At 41.8% G+C, this 17,212-nt stretch overlaps 1 protein-coding gene across 8 annotated transcripts in view; it reads left to right on the forward strand.

Annotated features, from left to right (window-relative positions):
• The window catches only part of TJP2 (tight junction protein 2), a 92,795-nt gene extending 79,200 nt beyond the window's left edge, over window positions 1-13,595 (forward strand). For 6 of the 8 annotated variants that reach the window (XM_032866577.1, XM_032866573.1, XM_032866574.1 and 3 more), the window contains 11 exons: window positions 605-815; window positions 1,756-1,943; window positions 2,390-2,485; window positions 3,022-3,101; window positions 3,492-3,702; window positions 5,672-5,772; window positions 6,967-7,179; window positions 8,358-8,468; window positions 9,699-10,028; window positions 11,148-11,233; window positions 12,614-13,595. In XM_032866577.1, coding sequence (XP_032722468.1) covers window positions 605-815; window positions 1,756-1,943; window positions 2,390-2,485; window positions 3,022-3,101; window positions 3,492-3,702; window positions 5,672-5,772; window positions 6,967-7,179; window positions 8,358-8,468; window positions 9,699-10,028; window positions 11,148-11,233; window positions 12,614-12,779 — 1,793 coding nt within the window. In that variant the 3' untranslated portion in view covers window positions 12,780-13,595. The remainder of the gene's footprint in view (window positions 1-604; window positions 816-1,755; window positions 1,944-2,389; window positions 2,486-3,021; window positions 3,102-3,491; window positions 3,703-5,671; window positions 5,773-6,966; window positions 7,180-8,357; window positions 8,469-9,698; window positions 10,029-11,147; window positions 11,234-12,613) is intronic. The other 2 variants (XM_032866576.1, XM_032866575.1) reach the window with 1 other exon arrangement.
• The last annotated feature ends 3,617 nt before the right edge of the window (window positions 13,596-17,212 follow it).

Raw genomic sequence — 17,212 nt, forward strand, 5'->3', positions numbered from 1 at the left:
CAGGTTAGAGACCCAGGAGAACCGATGATTTGGTTGTAGTCCAAGACTGGAGGCATGACAACTGGAAAAGCTGATAGTGCAGTCACAGTCTGAAGGCTGGCAAGCTCACAGCCCAGGAAGACCTGATGTTTCCATCTGAGTGTGAAGGCAGGAAGAAAGCCGATGTCCTAGTTTTAAGACAGGAAGACTTCTTTTTTTCTTACTTGGAGAAGGGTTCCCCTTTGTGTTCTTTCAAGCCTTCATCTGATTGGATGAGGCCTGCCACATGAGGGAGCACAATCTGTTTTATTCAGTCTACCCATTTCAATGTTAATCTCATTCCATAATACCCTCAGTTATACACAAAGAATAATGTTTGACCAAAATCTGGGCACCCGGTGGCCCAGTCAAGTTGACACACAAAATTAGCCGTCACAGCAACTCATGAAGTTAGTTTTTTGTCCTTCTTCCTATTTGAGCCCTGATTGCCACAGGGCCTGTCCACTGAGTTTACTAAATGAAGAGAAGTGAAAAGGGGGATCAGAAATAGAAGCAGCCGGTAACTCTTCAAGAAAAGACCTCTGCTAAGCAGATCGTAACATACAAGAATGCTTTTGTTTTTCAGTGTATAGAGACATCCTGGCTTGTGGCAGAGGGGATTCCTTTTTTATAAGAAGCCACTTTGAATGTGAGAAGGAAACCCCACAGAGCCTGGCCTTCACCAGGGGGGAGGTCTTCCGAGTCGTAGATACGCTGTACGATGGCAAGCTGGGCCACTGGCTGGCTGTGAGGATCGGAAACGAACTGGAGAAAGGCTTAATCCCCAACAAAAGCAGGTATCTGAGATCCCGTACTCCCACACACCTCTCTTAAGCTCCACACCCCCCAAAATCAATTACAGTCCCTTCCCTGCTCAGAGAGGAAGCCCCACATGACTTCATCATTTGTCTTCGTGTCCTCTCCCATCACCTCCTTCTGGTTCATGAGAAGTGGCCTGGGGGACGCCTGGGTGGCTCAGTTGGTTAAGCAGCTGCCTTCGGCTCAGGTCATGATCCCAGCGTCCTGGGATCGAGTCCCGCATCGGGCTCCTTGCTCGGCAGGGAGCCTGCTTCTCCCTCTGCCTCTGCCTGCCATTCTGTCTGCCTGTGCTTGCTCTCTCTCCCTCTCTCTCTCTGACAAATAAATAAAATCTTAAAAAAAAAAAAAAAAAAAAGAAGTGGCCTGGGACTGGGAGATAGCCACCAGCTGGTTTGCTGTATTTAGTTCGCGTCACGTAGTTGGTTGTTGCGCCTGGCTGGTGTTTAAACAGTCCTATGGCGTGTCTGAGCAGATGCCTGAGTGGCTGGAGTGCATCAGCACAGCTCTCCGACAAGCTGCCCTTGTCCACTGTCTGGCCCTCATCCTTGGGAGAGGCTTTTGCACTCCAGTTAACATTTATTGGTTGGCTGACTGGGGGAAGAAAGAAAGATAATGTACTTTGGCAGGGATTTTGGTTATGTTTACTATATACCAGCCTACTAAAATGAGCCAAGTTAATAATTGTGTTTGTTACTGAGCTATTTTCTGGTAGATTTTATGTGTACCCAACCTTTCTCTGCTTCCGCTGGGTGAAGCGAGTCCACACTTTTCCCACTCTGTGAAACTTCTTCCACTGTGAAGCTGCATCTTCTCTAATCCAAGTTCATAAGCCTCACTGACTGGTTTTGGTTAATTTTAACTTCAATTGTGCATTTTCTGGCTTTAGAGATTTACTACATTTGGTTTTTTTTCTCTCAGAGCTGAACAAATGGCCAGCGTTCAGAATGCCCAGAGAGACAATGCTGGGGACAGAGCAGATTTCTGGAGAATGCGTGGCCAGAGATCTGGTGTGAAGAAAAACTTAAGGAAGAGTCGTGAAGACCTAACAGCTGTTGTGTTGGTTAGCACCAAGTTCCCCGCTTATGAGAGGGTTTTGCTGCGAGAAGGTAAGGAAGCCAAGTGGGAAATGATCTGACTGGGTTCTGAGCCTGTTTTCTTCATTTTCAGACTGCAGTAGTCAGGTTGAAACTTCCCATACTACTTAAGCCAAAGCCAGGCTGTAGAGTTGCAATCATATTCATACATGCAATAATAACTTTCAGAAAAGTGACTTGTGCAAACTCCTACATGCAGGTGTATTTCCATGTCTTCAGTTATTTCTGTTAATACTACCCTTCAGAAGTTTATATATATTATCTGTAGCAAAGTTTATTTTTGATCCTGGCGAGGGGAGTGAGGCATATTCTTCAGAAAAGAGCAGGGCTAAAATGGGAGAGGAAGAACACAATTTCTTTCATTTAGTCATGTTATCATTGGCTTATAAAATACTTCTGCTTCGTATCTTTAGTAGCCGAGGAGATGTGTTTCCATGGCCTTTCTTGTCTCATTTCAGCTGGTTTCAAGAGACCTGTGGTCTTATTTGGCCCCATAGCAGATATAGCACTGGAAAAGTTGGCAAATGAGTTACCGGACCTGTTCCAAACTGCTAGTAAGTCTGTTGATGATTTTTTTTCTCTCCCAATTTTTATTTTGAAAAATACCAATATATAAGAAAGATGAAAAAATAATGAATACCCACATACCCTTCACATGAAGTCACTGTCACCTGTCAAAAAGTTTGCCTTATACCTCCCCTGCCATTTTTTACCCATGTAAATCTCCTCAGTACAAGGACATTCTTCTATATAACCACACCACATCACATAACAAATTTAACAAAGATATGGTAATACTGCTTAGTATATAGTCTGTTTATATAGTCTGTTCATGTCTTTCTAGAATCTTCCTTTCTTCTACTTTATTTCCTGACTTGCTGTGTTACAGAGTCCAAACCCCTGTCTCACCTGTCAGACTGCCACCTTCCTTGTGATTAGGTTTCAGTTAGAGAGGTAGTGTGTGTCCTTCTCATGGTCTCTCTTCAGGGCCTCCTGATGTCGGATGTCCTGTCCTTGCTGATGCTGGGTTGGAGTCTTTGGTCCTGATTTCTAAAAGTATTAATTAGCTCTTTGTTTTTTGCTTTTGCAGAAACAGAACCAAAAGATGCAGGATCTGAGAAATCCAGTGGGGTAGTGCGGTTAAATACCGTGCGGCAAATTATTGAACAGGTGAGGAAGTTCATCCAAAAGCCATGTTGTTGGAAGGAATTGAGTCACAGTTTGCCACAGTCCTGTTTGGAATAGAATCTGTATTTTAATAATCATTAAATGTTAATGATAAAAAAGTGAATATAAACATAACCCGTTGGCAACCAGTCGATGTGGAAACCATCGATGTTCAGTGGCAGTGATGGATGGTTTTTTCAGAGTTCTCAACATTCTACCAAATAACCTGTTCATTCATTTTCTCAGAGGTGGGCATAATATGGAGGAAAACGTTTTCTGCTTTTTGATTTAAACTGACAAGTTTTACCTGATGTAGCCTTTACTTGAGACAAACTCTTGGCTGCCCTGTGACTTTACATACTTGTTGACGTAACTTTGCCCCATTTCTAACAGGATAAGCACGCACTATTGGACGTGACTCCTAAAGCCGTGGACCTGTTGAATTACACTCAGTGGTTCCCAATTGTGATTTTTTTCAACCCAGACTCTAGACAAGGTGTCAAAACCATGAGACAGAGGTTGAATCCAACATCCAACAAAAGTTCTCGGAAGTTATATGATCAAGCCAACAAGCTTAAAAAAACTTGTGCACATCTCTTCACAGGTAAGTGAAATTTAAAATGTTGTCTCTTTGCTTCACAGTGGGAAATGGAGAATTGAAGAATGGAAGAAATAAGAAAATAATCTGAACAAAGAAGAGTAATCTGAAATCCTATTCATGACTCCTTGAAAAGAAACTAATCCTAAAATGATATTAGACTCATGGCATTTGTAGATTTAATTTTGATTGAAAATGATCATAGAGATCCATGACATGCAAAAATTGGTCACTTTGATGAGTTCAGATTTTTGTGTGGAACTACAGGCCAGTGACTGAGCCCAGTGTACCATCTAGCACCCACATCTCTATCTAGATTCTATCATTGTTCTCTGCTTACCATGCATGTGTGCACTAACAGAGTGGTAGGAACTTGGTTTCATTATTTAAAAAGATCCCCAAAATAGAAGCTTGAACACTCTGTATGATTAAGGATTTATTACTCCCATTTTAAGGATAATAAATGATACTGTGATTATATTTAAAAATACTAAGTAAAATATTCATGGATGGACCTAATATGTATTTATGGATGACCTAATATGATGCCTAGTGTTTGCTTACATAATCTTTGGTGAGGAGAGTGGGTGGGGATGTCGATAAGACTGGCCAAGAATTGATAATTTTTCAAGGTGGGTAATGTAGACAAGTTCATGTTCTCTCTACTTTGTATATGTTTAAAATTTCACATAATAGAATTTCTTAAGTTCCTGAAATGAAGACCACTGCTAGCTAGTATTCCTTATAAAAGTAAAATAATTTAAGAATGTAGCATGTTTAGTAACTGAATATGTACAGTAGCTATATATGGGACTGGTTCTGTAAATGTGGTATAATTCAGGGTTTAAAAGGGTTAAATCAAGTTTTTGGTCATGCAGTTTTGTGGGAGCAGCATGAGGGGACTGTATGGATAGAACACCCTGAGGGTAATGATAGCTCTTCGAGTTGATGCTGCTTACCATCTACCTATCTGACCCTGGGGAGGGAGGGAGTAGATGAATATATGTCCACAGTGGACTCTTGCTTTATTGTCACTGGCTTTTCTTGTTAAAGACACGCACTATTTACCACTGGGGTGAAATGGCGAAACTGACAGGTAATTTCTCCAAATGTACAGGAGAGAGTGGTCTATAATAAACTGGGTTTTTGCGAATGTGGAGTCTTAAGAGTCAATTTCTCTTCTCTAAAATGGGGACAATAGTGATACCTATTTTGTAAAGTTTGGATAAACGAGAAATGAGCTAATCCATGTAAGGTTTGGAAAAGTGCTTGCTGATGCATAGTAGTTATATAAGGTATATTTCATTCTGAATAGAAAATATATATTCCTTGTAGAGTTAGTCTGAATATATATTCTAAAATATTTAAGCCTATCAAAATTACATACACTTAAATGTTACCTTTAATATTTTTTTGAAGATATCAACAGTAAATTTGTGTATGTTTTTCTTATTTATAACATACATGCCTAGGTAACGATCTTTAAAATACAGTACTTTTGTATTTGTTCTAGATGTGTTTTCTTTGCTCCTAAAAATACAGTTGTTAAAAACTTAACCTTTTGGGGCACCTGGGTGGCTCAGCTGGTTAAGCGACTGCCTTTGGCTCAGGTCATGATCCTGGAGTCCTGGGATCAAGTCCCCCAGCAGGCTCCCAGCTCTCTCAAATAAATAAATAAAATCTTAAAAAAACAAACAAACTTAGCTTTTCTGAAAAATAGATATTCTGAAATAAAAGTAACTCATTTTTAGCTTTATAACATTCATCTGTAATGTAAACTCCCAACAGCTAGACCAGTAATGGTTTTAATTACATTCAACTAAAGGGATTTATTGTTCAAATATGTGTTTACTTTCTCTTGCATTAGCCAAAGTTTTAATTCAAATATGACAAATGAGTAAAATTATGTGAAGTAGCATTTTTAATAAACATTGCTCTGGAAATTGATGCAAACCTTTTGTTTACATTTCTGAAGCTACTATCAACCTAAATTCAGCCAATGATAGCTGGTTTGGCAGCTTGAAGGACACAATTCAGCATCAGCAAGGAGAAGCAGTTTGGGTCTCTGAAGGAAAGGTATGTGGCATAGATACTTTGCTATGAGGTGAGAGTCCATGTTCTCAATCTTTTCTCAGGAGGGTAGTGAATGTAGAACACCATGGCCGTTTGAAGTGATTCCAGTGTATGTGCTAATCAAGTTTGGAATTTTATAAATTCTCTAAGACTTTTCAAAGAAAAGTAGAATGTGATGTATGTGACCCTACATTCACTTCCCTTTTACTTTTAACGTAGTAACTAGTGTTGTATTCCAAGCACACTAATCAGAGCTTACAAGATCTTGTGCTGAGCTCCACAGCTTACTAAGGATATGGGAAAGTCAGCATGGAAGGGAGAGGTGAGGATGAGGGTCATGGAGAAGGTATTTAAAAATTGATTTAAAAAAGGAAAAGTTGGCATCATTTGCTTAGAAGACTGGAGGAGAATGTGTCCTAGGAATGTGGAATTCGAGTAGGTTGGTAAGAGAATGCTCAAAACCTTGTGTAGGCTTCTAAAACTGGCGAGCTTCTCATTCATGCAGGTAGTTTACCCACAGTTCTGCTGAAGGGAGGAAGCAAAGAAATTATACCAATCTCCTGTGGTTCTAAGGCTTTGGTGCTAGTATTCTGTAGTCCAGCTGAATTGAACTAGTTTGTGAGATGTCAGAGGATGCTTCTGTTGCGAAAGTGACTCAGTTACCAATTAGATTGTTGAGTCCTTGTCTTGCCCTTTGGAAACTGCATATTTAGTCAAAGCGTCTAGCATCTTCTGAGCGCTTAGAGCCTGCTGAGGTTCTGTGCTAACTCCCTTTATGAGAACAGGTTGAACAGGACATAGCTTTCTTCCTCAAGGATTTGAGAATCTTATGGAGGAATGGAGAGGTGTGTAGCACCAGGCAGTGTACATTTATTATAAGAGACAAGTATTAGCAGAAAAAGCTGGAAAGGAGCCCAAATTCTTGGAGAAAAGCATAACAATTTGAGGAAGCATGGCTCAGTAGTGGGATATAGGATGGTGGTAAGGTATATAGGATGGAGGTTCCTAATTTGAATCCCTGCACAAAAATTAACATAATAATCTTAAGCCAAGTGATTTAAGGAAAATAAAGATGACTTCCCTTTCTAGAACATGTCAAAGTTTCAGTCACTTGGCTGTGCCCTTGGGAATTTTCTTGAGTCCCCACTCCCAGGAGCCATGATGACCCCACTGACCCTCCGAAACAAATTCCTCTAGATGGAAGGGATGGATGATGACCCTGAAGACCGCATGTCCTACTTAACTGCCATGGGCGCAGACTATCTGAGTTGCGACAGCCGCCTCATCAGTGACTTTGAAGACACCGACGGTGAAGGAGGCGCCTACACTGACAATGAGCTGGATGAGCCAGCTGAGGAGCCACCGGTGTCTTCCATCACCCGCTCCTCGGAGCCGGTGCAGCATGAGGAGGTGAGGTGAGGCAGGCCGCAGGCTGTGAGGCCATGAGCAGGAAAAGGAGGTTCTCCTGTTTCACTTGAATTCTTCTGGATAACTGTTTATTTAGGGTGCTGTGGAAGGTATTCCTAAGAGTTGGAACAGAGGACTTCTAGGGGGTTTCTGATTCCAAGTCGATGCCTGTACAATAGCATTTGTGGTCCGTGGGAAAGCCAGACAGGAACTAAGTGCTGGGAGAAGTTGAGTGATAAGCACTCTCACACTGATGTTCTCGAGCATGATGGATACACTAAACAGCTCTATGTGCCAGCTGTCTAAATTACAAATGGAACATTATTTTTAAATATAATTTTGTGGTATTTACTTGTAACCTTTGATTAGGTCTCTTTGTACTTTTAGGTATCCTTGCTTTTTCTTATCCTACCTTTAACCTTTCTAATCTTGCCAAAACTCCTGAGTATTTCCCCATCAGTTTCCTTCTCTTTTGTACTTCAATTTTTTAATTGAGTTTATGATCAGATATACATCTGATCATGTGTACTGTGCATCCACCAGTGAACAGACAGTTTCTGTGATCCCAGAGATCGTGTCAACAGGCACTAAGTTAGGACCAGTTATTAGCTCCACCTCAGAGAGCACTGGGATAATGTAGATGACGTTATTCATCTATTTGAGTAGTTGTTCTTGTGGACTTCTGTTTAACAAGTCAGCTCATTTGGGTGAATGGTTTTATTCTTTATGAAATAAAAGTACCAAAAAAAATAAGTTGAAGTGGGGGTAAAACCCACCAAGGCCAAAAATCTAGTATATACCAGTGGACAAGTTTCAAAGAATAAATTAACTTGCTAATGTCTAAAGGTGTAGATGAGGTAAGGCTTAAAAATATTAACAGCTTTAAGTGATAAAAGAGATTTAGACTTTAGGAGAACTTTGGGGGGGATTATTTTAAAGGAAGAGACTACTACAATGGATGATAGTTAAAAAATATATATAAAGCATTTGCTAATGGGAATATGCTAGTACCTATCTGCCTTTTCAGTAAAGAAGCACTGGGTCAGTATCCCGATTTGTGCAAGTTATGAACCTCAACTTCGGAACATCTTGCAACTTGGCAGAACTCTAGCAAAGCAGATGAGCGTTCTCTTCTCTTTGCTGGGATCTTCTTGTTGTGAATGAACCTTTATGTCTTGTAGAGCATAAGGAAACCCAGCCCAGAGCCACGAGCTCAGATGAGGAGGGCTGCTAGCAGAGATCAACTTAGGGACAGTAGCCCACCCCCAGCATTCAAGCCAGAGCCGCCTAAGGTACGTGGCTGGGAAGCCCACGATGGGGAGGAAGAATAAGCAGATACCCGGACAGCTTCCTGCATAGCCAGGAAGAGCACAAATGAGATGGTGTTTTGTTTTTGGCTCACTCTTTTGTTACTAAGATGTGTCTTTTGGTTCGTGGGGTGAACCCCGAAAGTAGAGAAGAGTAAAAAGAAAGAAGGGCAGTTTTAGGAGAACATAAGGTTTTAGAACTGTTGATATTTTATTTATTTATTTATACACTTATTCATTCATTCATTATTTTGTTTTTTATTTCAAAACCTTTTTTCTATCAAGAGTAAAAGTTGGACAAATACTGAATGTCCGGAAGCACTGATCTCAGAATCTGCTTTTCTTTTTCAGTTAAAGTTTTCTGCTCACAATCTGATTTAGATATAAATATAGATCTAGAAAATCCCTGATTGATGATTTATTTACTAAAGAAAACAATCACCACCACTCTTTATGATGCCTCTCATTATCAAGACAGCTTAATTTATTTTTAAATTATATCATTACTCAGAATCAATAAGAATTGACATGGTATATGTCATATGATTTTTTTACCCCCTTTCTGAATCAATTCTATATAAATAAAGGCTTTCCTTAATAACCCAATAAAATTTCTCCATTTAACTCAATACTTTAGATAGGAAGAAAGTAATCAGTGATTATGTAATCTGTCAGAAACAGTAGCCTCATAAGATATATCACTGAAAATGTACAAACAGGCTTAGGATTGAAGTATGAAGGAAAAGTGGCCATTAGCATTATATGCTGCCCTTCCTGCTCCAGTCTCATTCATGGCTGAGCAGAGACCTTCCCTCTGGGGTAGGGCAAGCACCCTTAGTGTATGAACTCAGGATCCCACTCTTCAATCCTAAACCCCTTGACTTGTTCTGAAGTCTTTTTCAAGATACTGATTTTAATCTCCTCTAGTACAAAAGTAGGTCTGATCTGCCTCTACACTCGCAGGCCTCCCAGCCGCTCCTCAATACCCTCTGGTTTCCTAGTGCTCTTAATATTTTTTTTCTAGGAAGCAGGGTAGGGCTTAGGATGCCCATCCAGTGGCTGTTTGTCCTGCAGTATTTGATTTCTTGTCAGAATGGTATTTGTTGACTACCTCTGGAAACTGATCAGGAAATGGGAGTGTGTATTAAATCACTAATACAGATTTGAACATAAACTGAAAGCCCAAGGTAAAAATTTGTTCATTGTTCTCTGCAGGCCAAAATCCAGAACAGAGAAGAATCCTTTGACTTCTCCAGATCCCATGAATATAAGTCAAACCCCTCAGTCATTGCTGGTAATGAAGTTTCCGGGGCACCTACCAAAGGCTGTCCCCCTCCTGTTGCAGCAAAACCTGCCTTGGGAAGGTCTATATTGAAGCCCTCCACTCCTGTGCCTCCCCCAGAGAGTGAAGAGGTGGGAGAGGGCAGTGAGGAACAAGAAGGCACTCCCAAGTCTGTCCTGGGCAAAGTAAAAATATTTGAGAAGATGGATCACAAGGCAAGATTACAGAGAATGCAAGAGCTCCAAGAAGCACAGAGTGCAAGGGTAATTATTTTTAAACCAGTAGATTACCTTAGTATGTCAACAGTAAAAATGTTAAGTTTCATTTCATATAATGATTTGCAGTCCTTTTTTTTTTTCCACTGGTATAGACATGAAAAGGATGTTCACATGCCTGATACCACAGGCACATGCTATGTTTATGTTATTTCCAGGTTGCCAGCTATCACTGTGTCCCTTTTTCTTCTCATCAAGAAAGCCTAACAGTATAGGTGAAAAAGATTCTTTTCATACCTCAGAACTTTCTATCAGGTTCGGGAACGGGAAAGTATGACAAGAGAATCAGTGCCTCTCTGAAGTTAGTTCTCATGAAAACATTTGTTGTATTTGTTTGGTAACTGAATTTTAATTTGCTCCCAGATTTGCCATAGAAACCAAGCAAACCTTGGATGCTAAAATGAAAGGCCCACAGATTGTACTTTTTGATACTGTTTGAATTTTTGTACCATATGCACATCTAACCTTTCAAAAGTCAAAGAAGAATATAAGTCAAGACTCATGAACATATTCTGCCCAGTGAATATGGGAGGTTTTTTTGTTTTTTGTTTTTTTTTTTCATTTAAGTCCGTTATAGCAACAGTGCAGTGCTTCTGAGCATTTTTCTTTTGTTTTGGTTGTTTTGGTGGTAAAATACATATAACATTTATCATTTTAACCATTTTTTCCCATTTTAACTATTTTTTAAGTGTTCATGGCATTGAGTATATTTACAGTGTTCTGCCATCATCACCACCATCCATCTCCAGAACTTGTTCATCTCTCCTCACTGAAACTCCCCATTACCCACTTCCTCTGTCCCTGGTAATCACCGTACTTTCTGTCTTCATGAATTTGACGACTTAGGAGCCATTTAAATGGAATCACATGGTATTTGTCTTTGTTTTAGCATGTGGCAGAATTTCATTGCTTTTAAACATTTTTCTTATTTGATATGTAATACTAGGCCATCACATACAACCATAAAAACTAGAGAGTTGCTTTTATTTTTTCTCCTCTGCTTAAAATGGGATTGGGAAAGGGAACCAACAAGAAACCAGCAAGCCACTCAGCAATCATTCATTCTTCCCTTTTCGTTCTTTTCCCTCCCCACCTTAATTACCACAGATTGAAATTGCTCAGAAACATCCTGATATCTATGCAGTTCCAATCAAAACACACAAGCCAGACCCTGGCCTTTCCCAGCACACAAGGTAAGGGCTGCTCAGCAGTATTAAGTCTAGAAAGGGGGCTGGTCTAAGATTTGGACTCCTAAGAAAGAATTTTTTCACCTATATCTCAGTGTAACAAGAAGACTTTTTTTTCCCCTCCCCAACTATTTCCCTTACTTATTCAGTCAAAAAAAAGTTTAAAGATTTATTTATTTTAGAGAGAGTGAAAGCACAAGCAGGAGGGGCCAGAGGGAAAGGGAGACAGAATTTCAAGCAAACTCCTCACTGAGCGCACTCAATCCCAGGACCCTGAGCGGAAACCAATAGTTGGACACAACTGTGCCACTCAGACACCTCCTTACTCAATCAAATTATGAACATTATACAGTCAAAATTTCGTAGTAATTTTGCTTATCTGCTAAAACTGACAAAGTGTAATCACTGACATTCAAATTAGTCCCCTTTGTCACACTGAAGCACAGATATGTTACATTGTATTGAGATAGCACATGAGAAAAATTCCTGGGTTTAGACACTTAATTGTTTTGTCACTAATATATTCGGATTCTTAGTCAAGCTCCTTAATTCCATTGCAACACGTAGCAAAGTCAGGCCACTTGTGCTGAACTGAGGTCTTTTTTTTTAAAGATTTTATTTATTTATTTATTTGACAGAGATTACAGGTAGGCAGAGAGGCAGGCAGAGAAAGAGGAAGGAAAGCAGTCTCCCTGCTGAGTAGAGAGCCTGATGCAGGGCTCGATCCCAGGACCCTGAGATCATGACCTGAGCTGAAGGCAGAGGCTTTAACCCACTGAGCCACCCAGGCACCCCTGAACTGAGGTCTTAAGGGAAGGTGACAATCAGTTGACCAGTGTTGGTAAGATGCTTTATATTTAAAATGCTACATAAGCATCAGGAATTATGGGAGTATTTTTATACTGGATTGTTCCTGCTTCCAAGGATAGAAAAAAAAAGGTCACATTTTCTTGTGGCCAATCTGACTGGAAGCTAGAGTCTAGTTTTATAGCAATAGAAAACTAGAGGCATACTTCTTAACAACTGAACCATGGCCAACCAGGTGGCCCCTAGTTGACTGAAACTAGAAGAGAAATCACTCTACTGGGTGAACTTGTAGCCAAAGACACAGGGGTGGGAAGACACCCTTGGTCCAGTAGGGGAATTCTTACGTCAGGGAGCACAGGGCTGGCTTCCTCACTCACTGCCCCAGTCGGCACTGGCCTCAACCTGTTACTCCCACACGATGAACCTGAAGCAGGGCCAAAAGTGGCCCTGGTCTGTCAGCAAAGTGTGGCATGTGTCTCAGAGATTTGCGATCAGTCCGGGCACATGCCTGCGTTCCCACAGGGCAGTCAGAAGCCCTGGATGAGCTGTGGGATGCATTTAACACTCTCACTTTGTTAGTTCCAGGCCACCTGAGCCCCAGAAGGGTCCTTCCAGACTCTATCAGGATCCCAGAGGCAGTTACGGCAGTGATGCCGACGAGGAGGAATACCGCCAGCAGCTCTCAGAACACTCAAAGCGCGGCTACTACGGCCAGGCTTCCCGGTACCGGGACACAGAATTATAGAGGACGGCGAATTGACTCTTCTGTCTCTCCGCTGCCACGACCTCAGAGCAGCGACCCCACTGAGCCACAGGATGGTTCTTTCTAGTTTAACTACACTGTGGAGATGTGGGACCTCAACTCCCATTTCCTCACGGGGAGCCCAGGGGGCAGCCAGTGCAGATTAAGAACTGAAGGCTCTGTTTGTGGAACTGGGTCTTGGGAGTTTATGGCTTTTTGCTCAGAATTAAGAAAAACACTACAGTCTGATACTGTTACCTTTCTCAGTGGACCAAAATCTGTATTAATTCTGTTTGCATATTTTTAACATGTATATTAAGAAGTGAACTATTTTCCCTCATTAATATCTGCCTTCGAGGACTGTTTCAATGAGATGGAATGTGGAAAAGAAATTAAAATACTGTTGGGCTCAAACTAAATTCAAAGAAGTATTTTATTACAATTCTAAGTGCCTTTGATGAGAAGTGTCTTAAATTTTCTTCCTTTGAAGCTTTATGCAAAGCCATAATGGACTAAAAACGTTTTGACTAAAGTTTTATATCAGCTTAATAGCTATGGTTTTCTCTGTACTGTGTTATCTTTTCAAGGCATTTGTCTTTGTAATATTTTCAATAAAATCTGACTGTATATATAGTAGCTATACGTGGTAGTTCAGCTACCAGTGCTCAGTAGCTTGAAGACCAAGAAACTGGTATAGAAATTTTTTGTTTCTTTAAAATCATGTGCTCCACAAAAGCAGATACTTGGAAAACTGTATTTCTAAAAGTGCGTGTATTGACAAATTTTATAATTTAATAAAAAGGAGGATATTGCAATCAATAATTTGCTTTGTGGGAGATATCTCCACTAGTTTCTACTTCTAAAAGCAACTTTTATTTCAATTAGTGATCATGAAATGCGAGCACACTCATTGCTGAAGATGAAAATGGAGACCCATGTGGAAAAGAAAATGAAACTTACCCATCATCTCATCCTTCAGACAATTTTAGTGCATTTCCTTGGAGTACATATTTATGGATGTCTGTATGTGTTATAATTAGGATGTCTGTATGTGCAAATACTGTATTTGCAGTTTTCCTTTTTTTTTTTTTTTTTAAAGGATTTTATTCATGAGAGAGAGAGGGTGAGCATGGGGCGCGGGAGGGGGTGCGGAGAGACAAGCAGACTCCCTGCTGAGTGTGGAGCACCATGTGAGCTGATCCCCTCAACCTAGAGATCACGACCTGAGCCAAAATCAAAAGTCAGATGCTTAACCAATTGACCCACCGAGGCGCCTGTTTTCTAACTTTTCTATTTAACATTTATCATGAACGTTTCTCACAGATAGTTAAAACTCAGGTATGCATCATTGTTAGTAACTGCAGAATAGTACATCCTATGACTTCATAACTAGACGATTCCGCTATCTTTGGTAGTTTGGATTGTTTCCAGTTTTTGTCTCTTTTACATGAAATGTACCTCTGTGTGTAATCCATTTCTGTACATCAATGATCAGCATTTTAATCCTTTTCTGCAGGTAGTTGCTCAGAAGTAGAATTACTGAGCAAAAGCATAAGGAACATTTTTAAAGCTCTTAATGTTTACTGCCAGATTTCTTCCTAGAAAAGTTGCATCAATTTGTACTCCCACATTCACTCTTTAAAGGGTGAAATATGTTTAGAAGTTAAACAAGACAGCCTAGGAATTTAGGCTTGTATGAATTAAAAGTACACTGAATTTAGGAAAGGAGAAGAATCTTGGTTTCCATTAAGAGTCTTTTATAATGTGAATTTCTACAAAGGTGATTAGCTTTAAGTTGTTATAAATTCAACTTTTTCAAAACAGTTGTATTGGTAATAATGTCCTTGATGTTGTCTTTATCAGTCTTGGTGCTATAATTTATAAACCATTTAGTGCAGTACGATGAATTTCTGAGCAGTCCTGAAGACACTGACTCAAATCTGTGTATTTGGTAAACAAAAGTCTCCTTTTATGGATGGAAAAAAATTCATTGGTTATAAGATGAGTTAGTTTGCCTGTGTCCTTGAACTACCTGAATGAGCTTTTCTGCAAAGCCAGGGAAGGGAAAGGGGGCTTTTCATCAGGAGCTGAGCTGTCATTTGGCTCTAGCATTTATTTTGTGGTACATTAAGTGGTGCAGACCAGTAGGATCTCTGTTCCCCATAAGGTCCCACAGTATGTCCAATGGGGCACTAGTGCCTACCCCACCCATTTTTCATTAATACTCTGTTCTGGAAAGGAATTAAGGCTGTCTGTGATGTATGTGGATTGTAATTAAGGAAAAAACGGGCCCCAGACAAATGAGGAAAGAAGGGAGAAGAAAGTCAGAATAGGAAAGACAAAGGCACAAACTAAGGTAGTGTTCACTATATACACTGGGCTCCTCTGCTTTCCAAAGGCCCATGTAGGGCACAAGATGACTGCTACCTGATTTAACTCAAAATGTCCATAAGCACGTGGGGGAATCGTTCTGGAATTCTCCCCCTATATCCACTCTTTATTCTGCGGGGTTTCACACTGTGTCATGCACCCATGGCCACTTGTTTGCAAAGAGGACTTTGGAGGTCTGTTTCTTTCCTTTTCTTTTCCTAAAGATTTATTTTATTTAATATTTAATTAATTTATTTGACAGAGACACAGCGAGAGAGGAAGCAAAAGCAGGGGGAGAGGGAGAGGGAGAGGTAGGAGCAGGCTTCCTGGTGAACAGGGAGCCAGATGGGCTGGATCCTAGGCCCCTGGGATCGCACCCTGAGCTACAGGCATTAATCAACCGAACCACGAGGCGTCCCCTAAAGATTTTAAGTAATCTCTACACCCAACTTGGAGCTTGAACTCACAGCCCCGAGTTCAACGTCATACGCTCCACCCACCGAGCCAGCCAGGCCCCCGCCAGACGTGTTTCTTACGTGTGCTTTCATGGAAGCCAGTAGCACAATTCCACGGGCCCTTTGGTAAAAATTCTGGAAAAAGACCACCCTGGAGCCTACCTAGTCTAACCCAGACGTCAATTCTAAAGTACCCAGGGCCCATGCCTCCCAAATAGCAATATGAGAGGCATAAAGCCCCAAGAAACAGACATCCACCTTTCCGGAAACTCCATGTTACTCAAAGACGGGCGGGGGGTGCGGGGGAGGCGGCGTTTAAACACAGGGTAGGTCACGCAGCGCGACGCAAACCTCACACGGACTTGCAGAAGAAAAGCGGGCTCTTACCCGAACCACACTGCGCCTCAGCAGGTGCGCGGCCCCGGGCCTCCACGCCTGGCCCGCGACTCTGGCGTCCTCCGTGCGGGGGTCCTGCCTCACAAGCGGCGTGCTCCGTCTCTGCAAGTCAGAGCAGTGCTTCCTAACCCCATCGGTCGCCGAACTTCCTCGTTCTGTCCACCACGTTTTTGCTTCAGGGACATTAGAAATGGAGCGGAGGGGGAGGGGGAGGCGCTCGGGGGGTAAGTCTGAATTCGGGTGGCAGCGCCAGTACCAGGTCTTGAGTATAAACCGCACAGGAAGTACAAAGTAACTCCTCCATGGGAGGCCGGAGCTTAATCCCACCAAGAAACGCTGTGGAACGGTGTAAAACAGTTGCCTCATAGTTTTCCCCCTCAGGCGGCGGGAGAGCCCGGCCACCTGTTGGCCAGCTGGCCTCGGACTTTTGAGGGCTGCTCTGTGCGCGAGCGCGCGTATGTGTACGCATGCGCCCGTGCGTGTGTCTGCGCATGCGCCCGTGTGTGCGTGTGCACGTGTGCGCATTGCATGACCTCGCCCCTCACTCTTAAAGGACTTCGTGCAAGAGAGTGACGGCTGAGAAGCTGGAGCGCCCTGCGGAGCAAGGTGCCTGGGCCCAGAAAGCCCCACAGTATGTGTCAGGATGATGAATGGGCTATGGATCTGCTGAAGCCTCCAAGATGAGAGATGTTTTCTGTGTAGTGTCTTAGCGATTGGCTGGGAGAGACATTAGAAGAACCAGGGCGTTGTCCTTAGGCAGAATAGGGAGGGGAAAGCCTACGCACCTGTATCAGCCAGGGTTCTCCAGAGTAACAGAACCAATGGGATGGAACATCCGGGTGGCTCAGTTGGTTAAGTGTCTGCCTTCTGCTCAGGTCATCATCCCAGGGTCCTGGGATCAAGACCCCTGTCAGGCTCCCTGTTCAGCAGAGAGCCTGCTCCTCACTCTCCCTCTGCATGCTGCTCTATTTGTGCTCTCTCTCTCTCTGTCAAATAAATAACTAAAATCTAAACAAACAAAACAAACAAAAAACCACCAACAGGATGTGTGTCTATGTATTTTCATTTATTTTAAGGAATTGGCTCATAGGATGAGTACCTCCAAAATCTGTAGAGCAGGCAAGAGGTATAGAGACCTCCTGCAGGGGCAGCCCTCACAGGTTATAAGCTCATGTTCTAGAATCAAAGCAGTTTTACATCAATCCCCAGTTTTGT

The sequence above is a fragment of the Lontra canadensis genome, unplaced genomic scaffold (genome assembly GCF_010015895.1).
Source record: "Lontra canadensis isolate GAN:19392208 unplaced genomic scaffold, GSC_riverotter_1.0 scaffold31, whole genome shotgun sequence".
NCBI lineage: Eukaryota > Metazoa > Chordata > Mammalia > Carnivora > Mustelidae > Lontra > Lontra canadensis.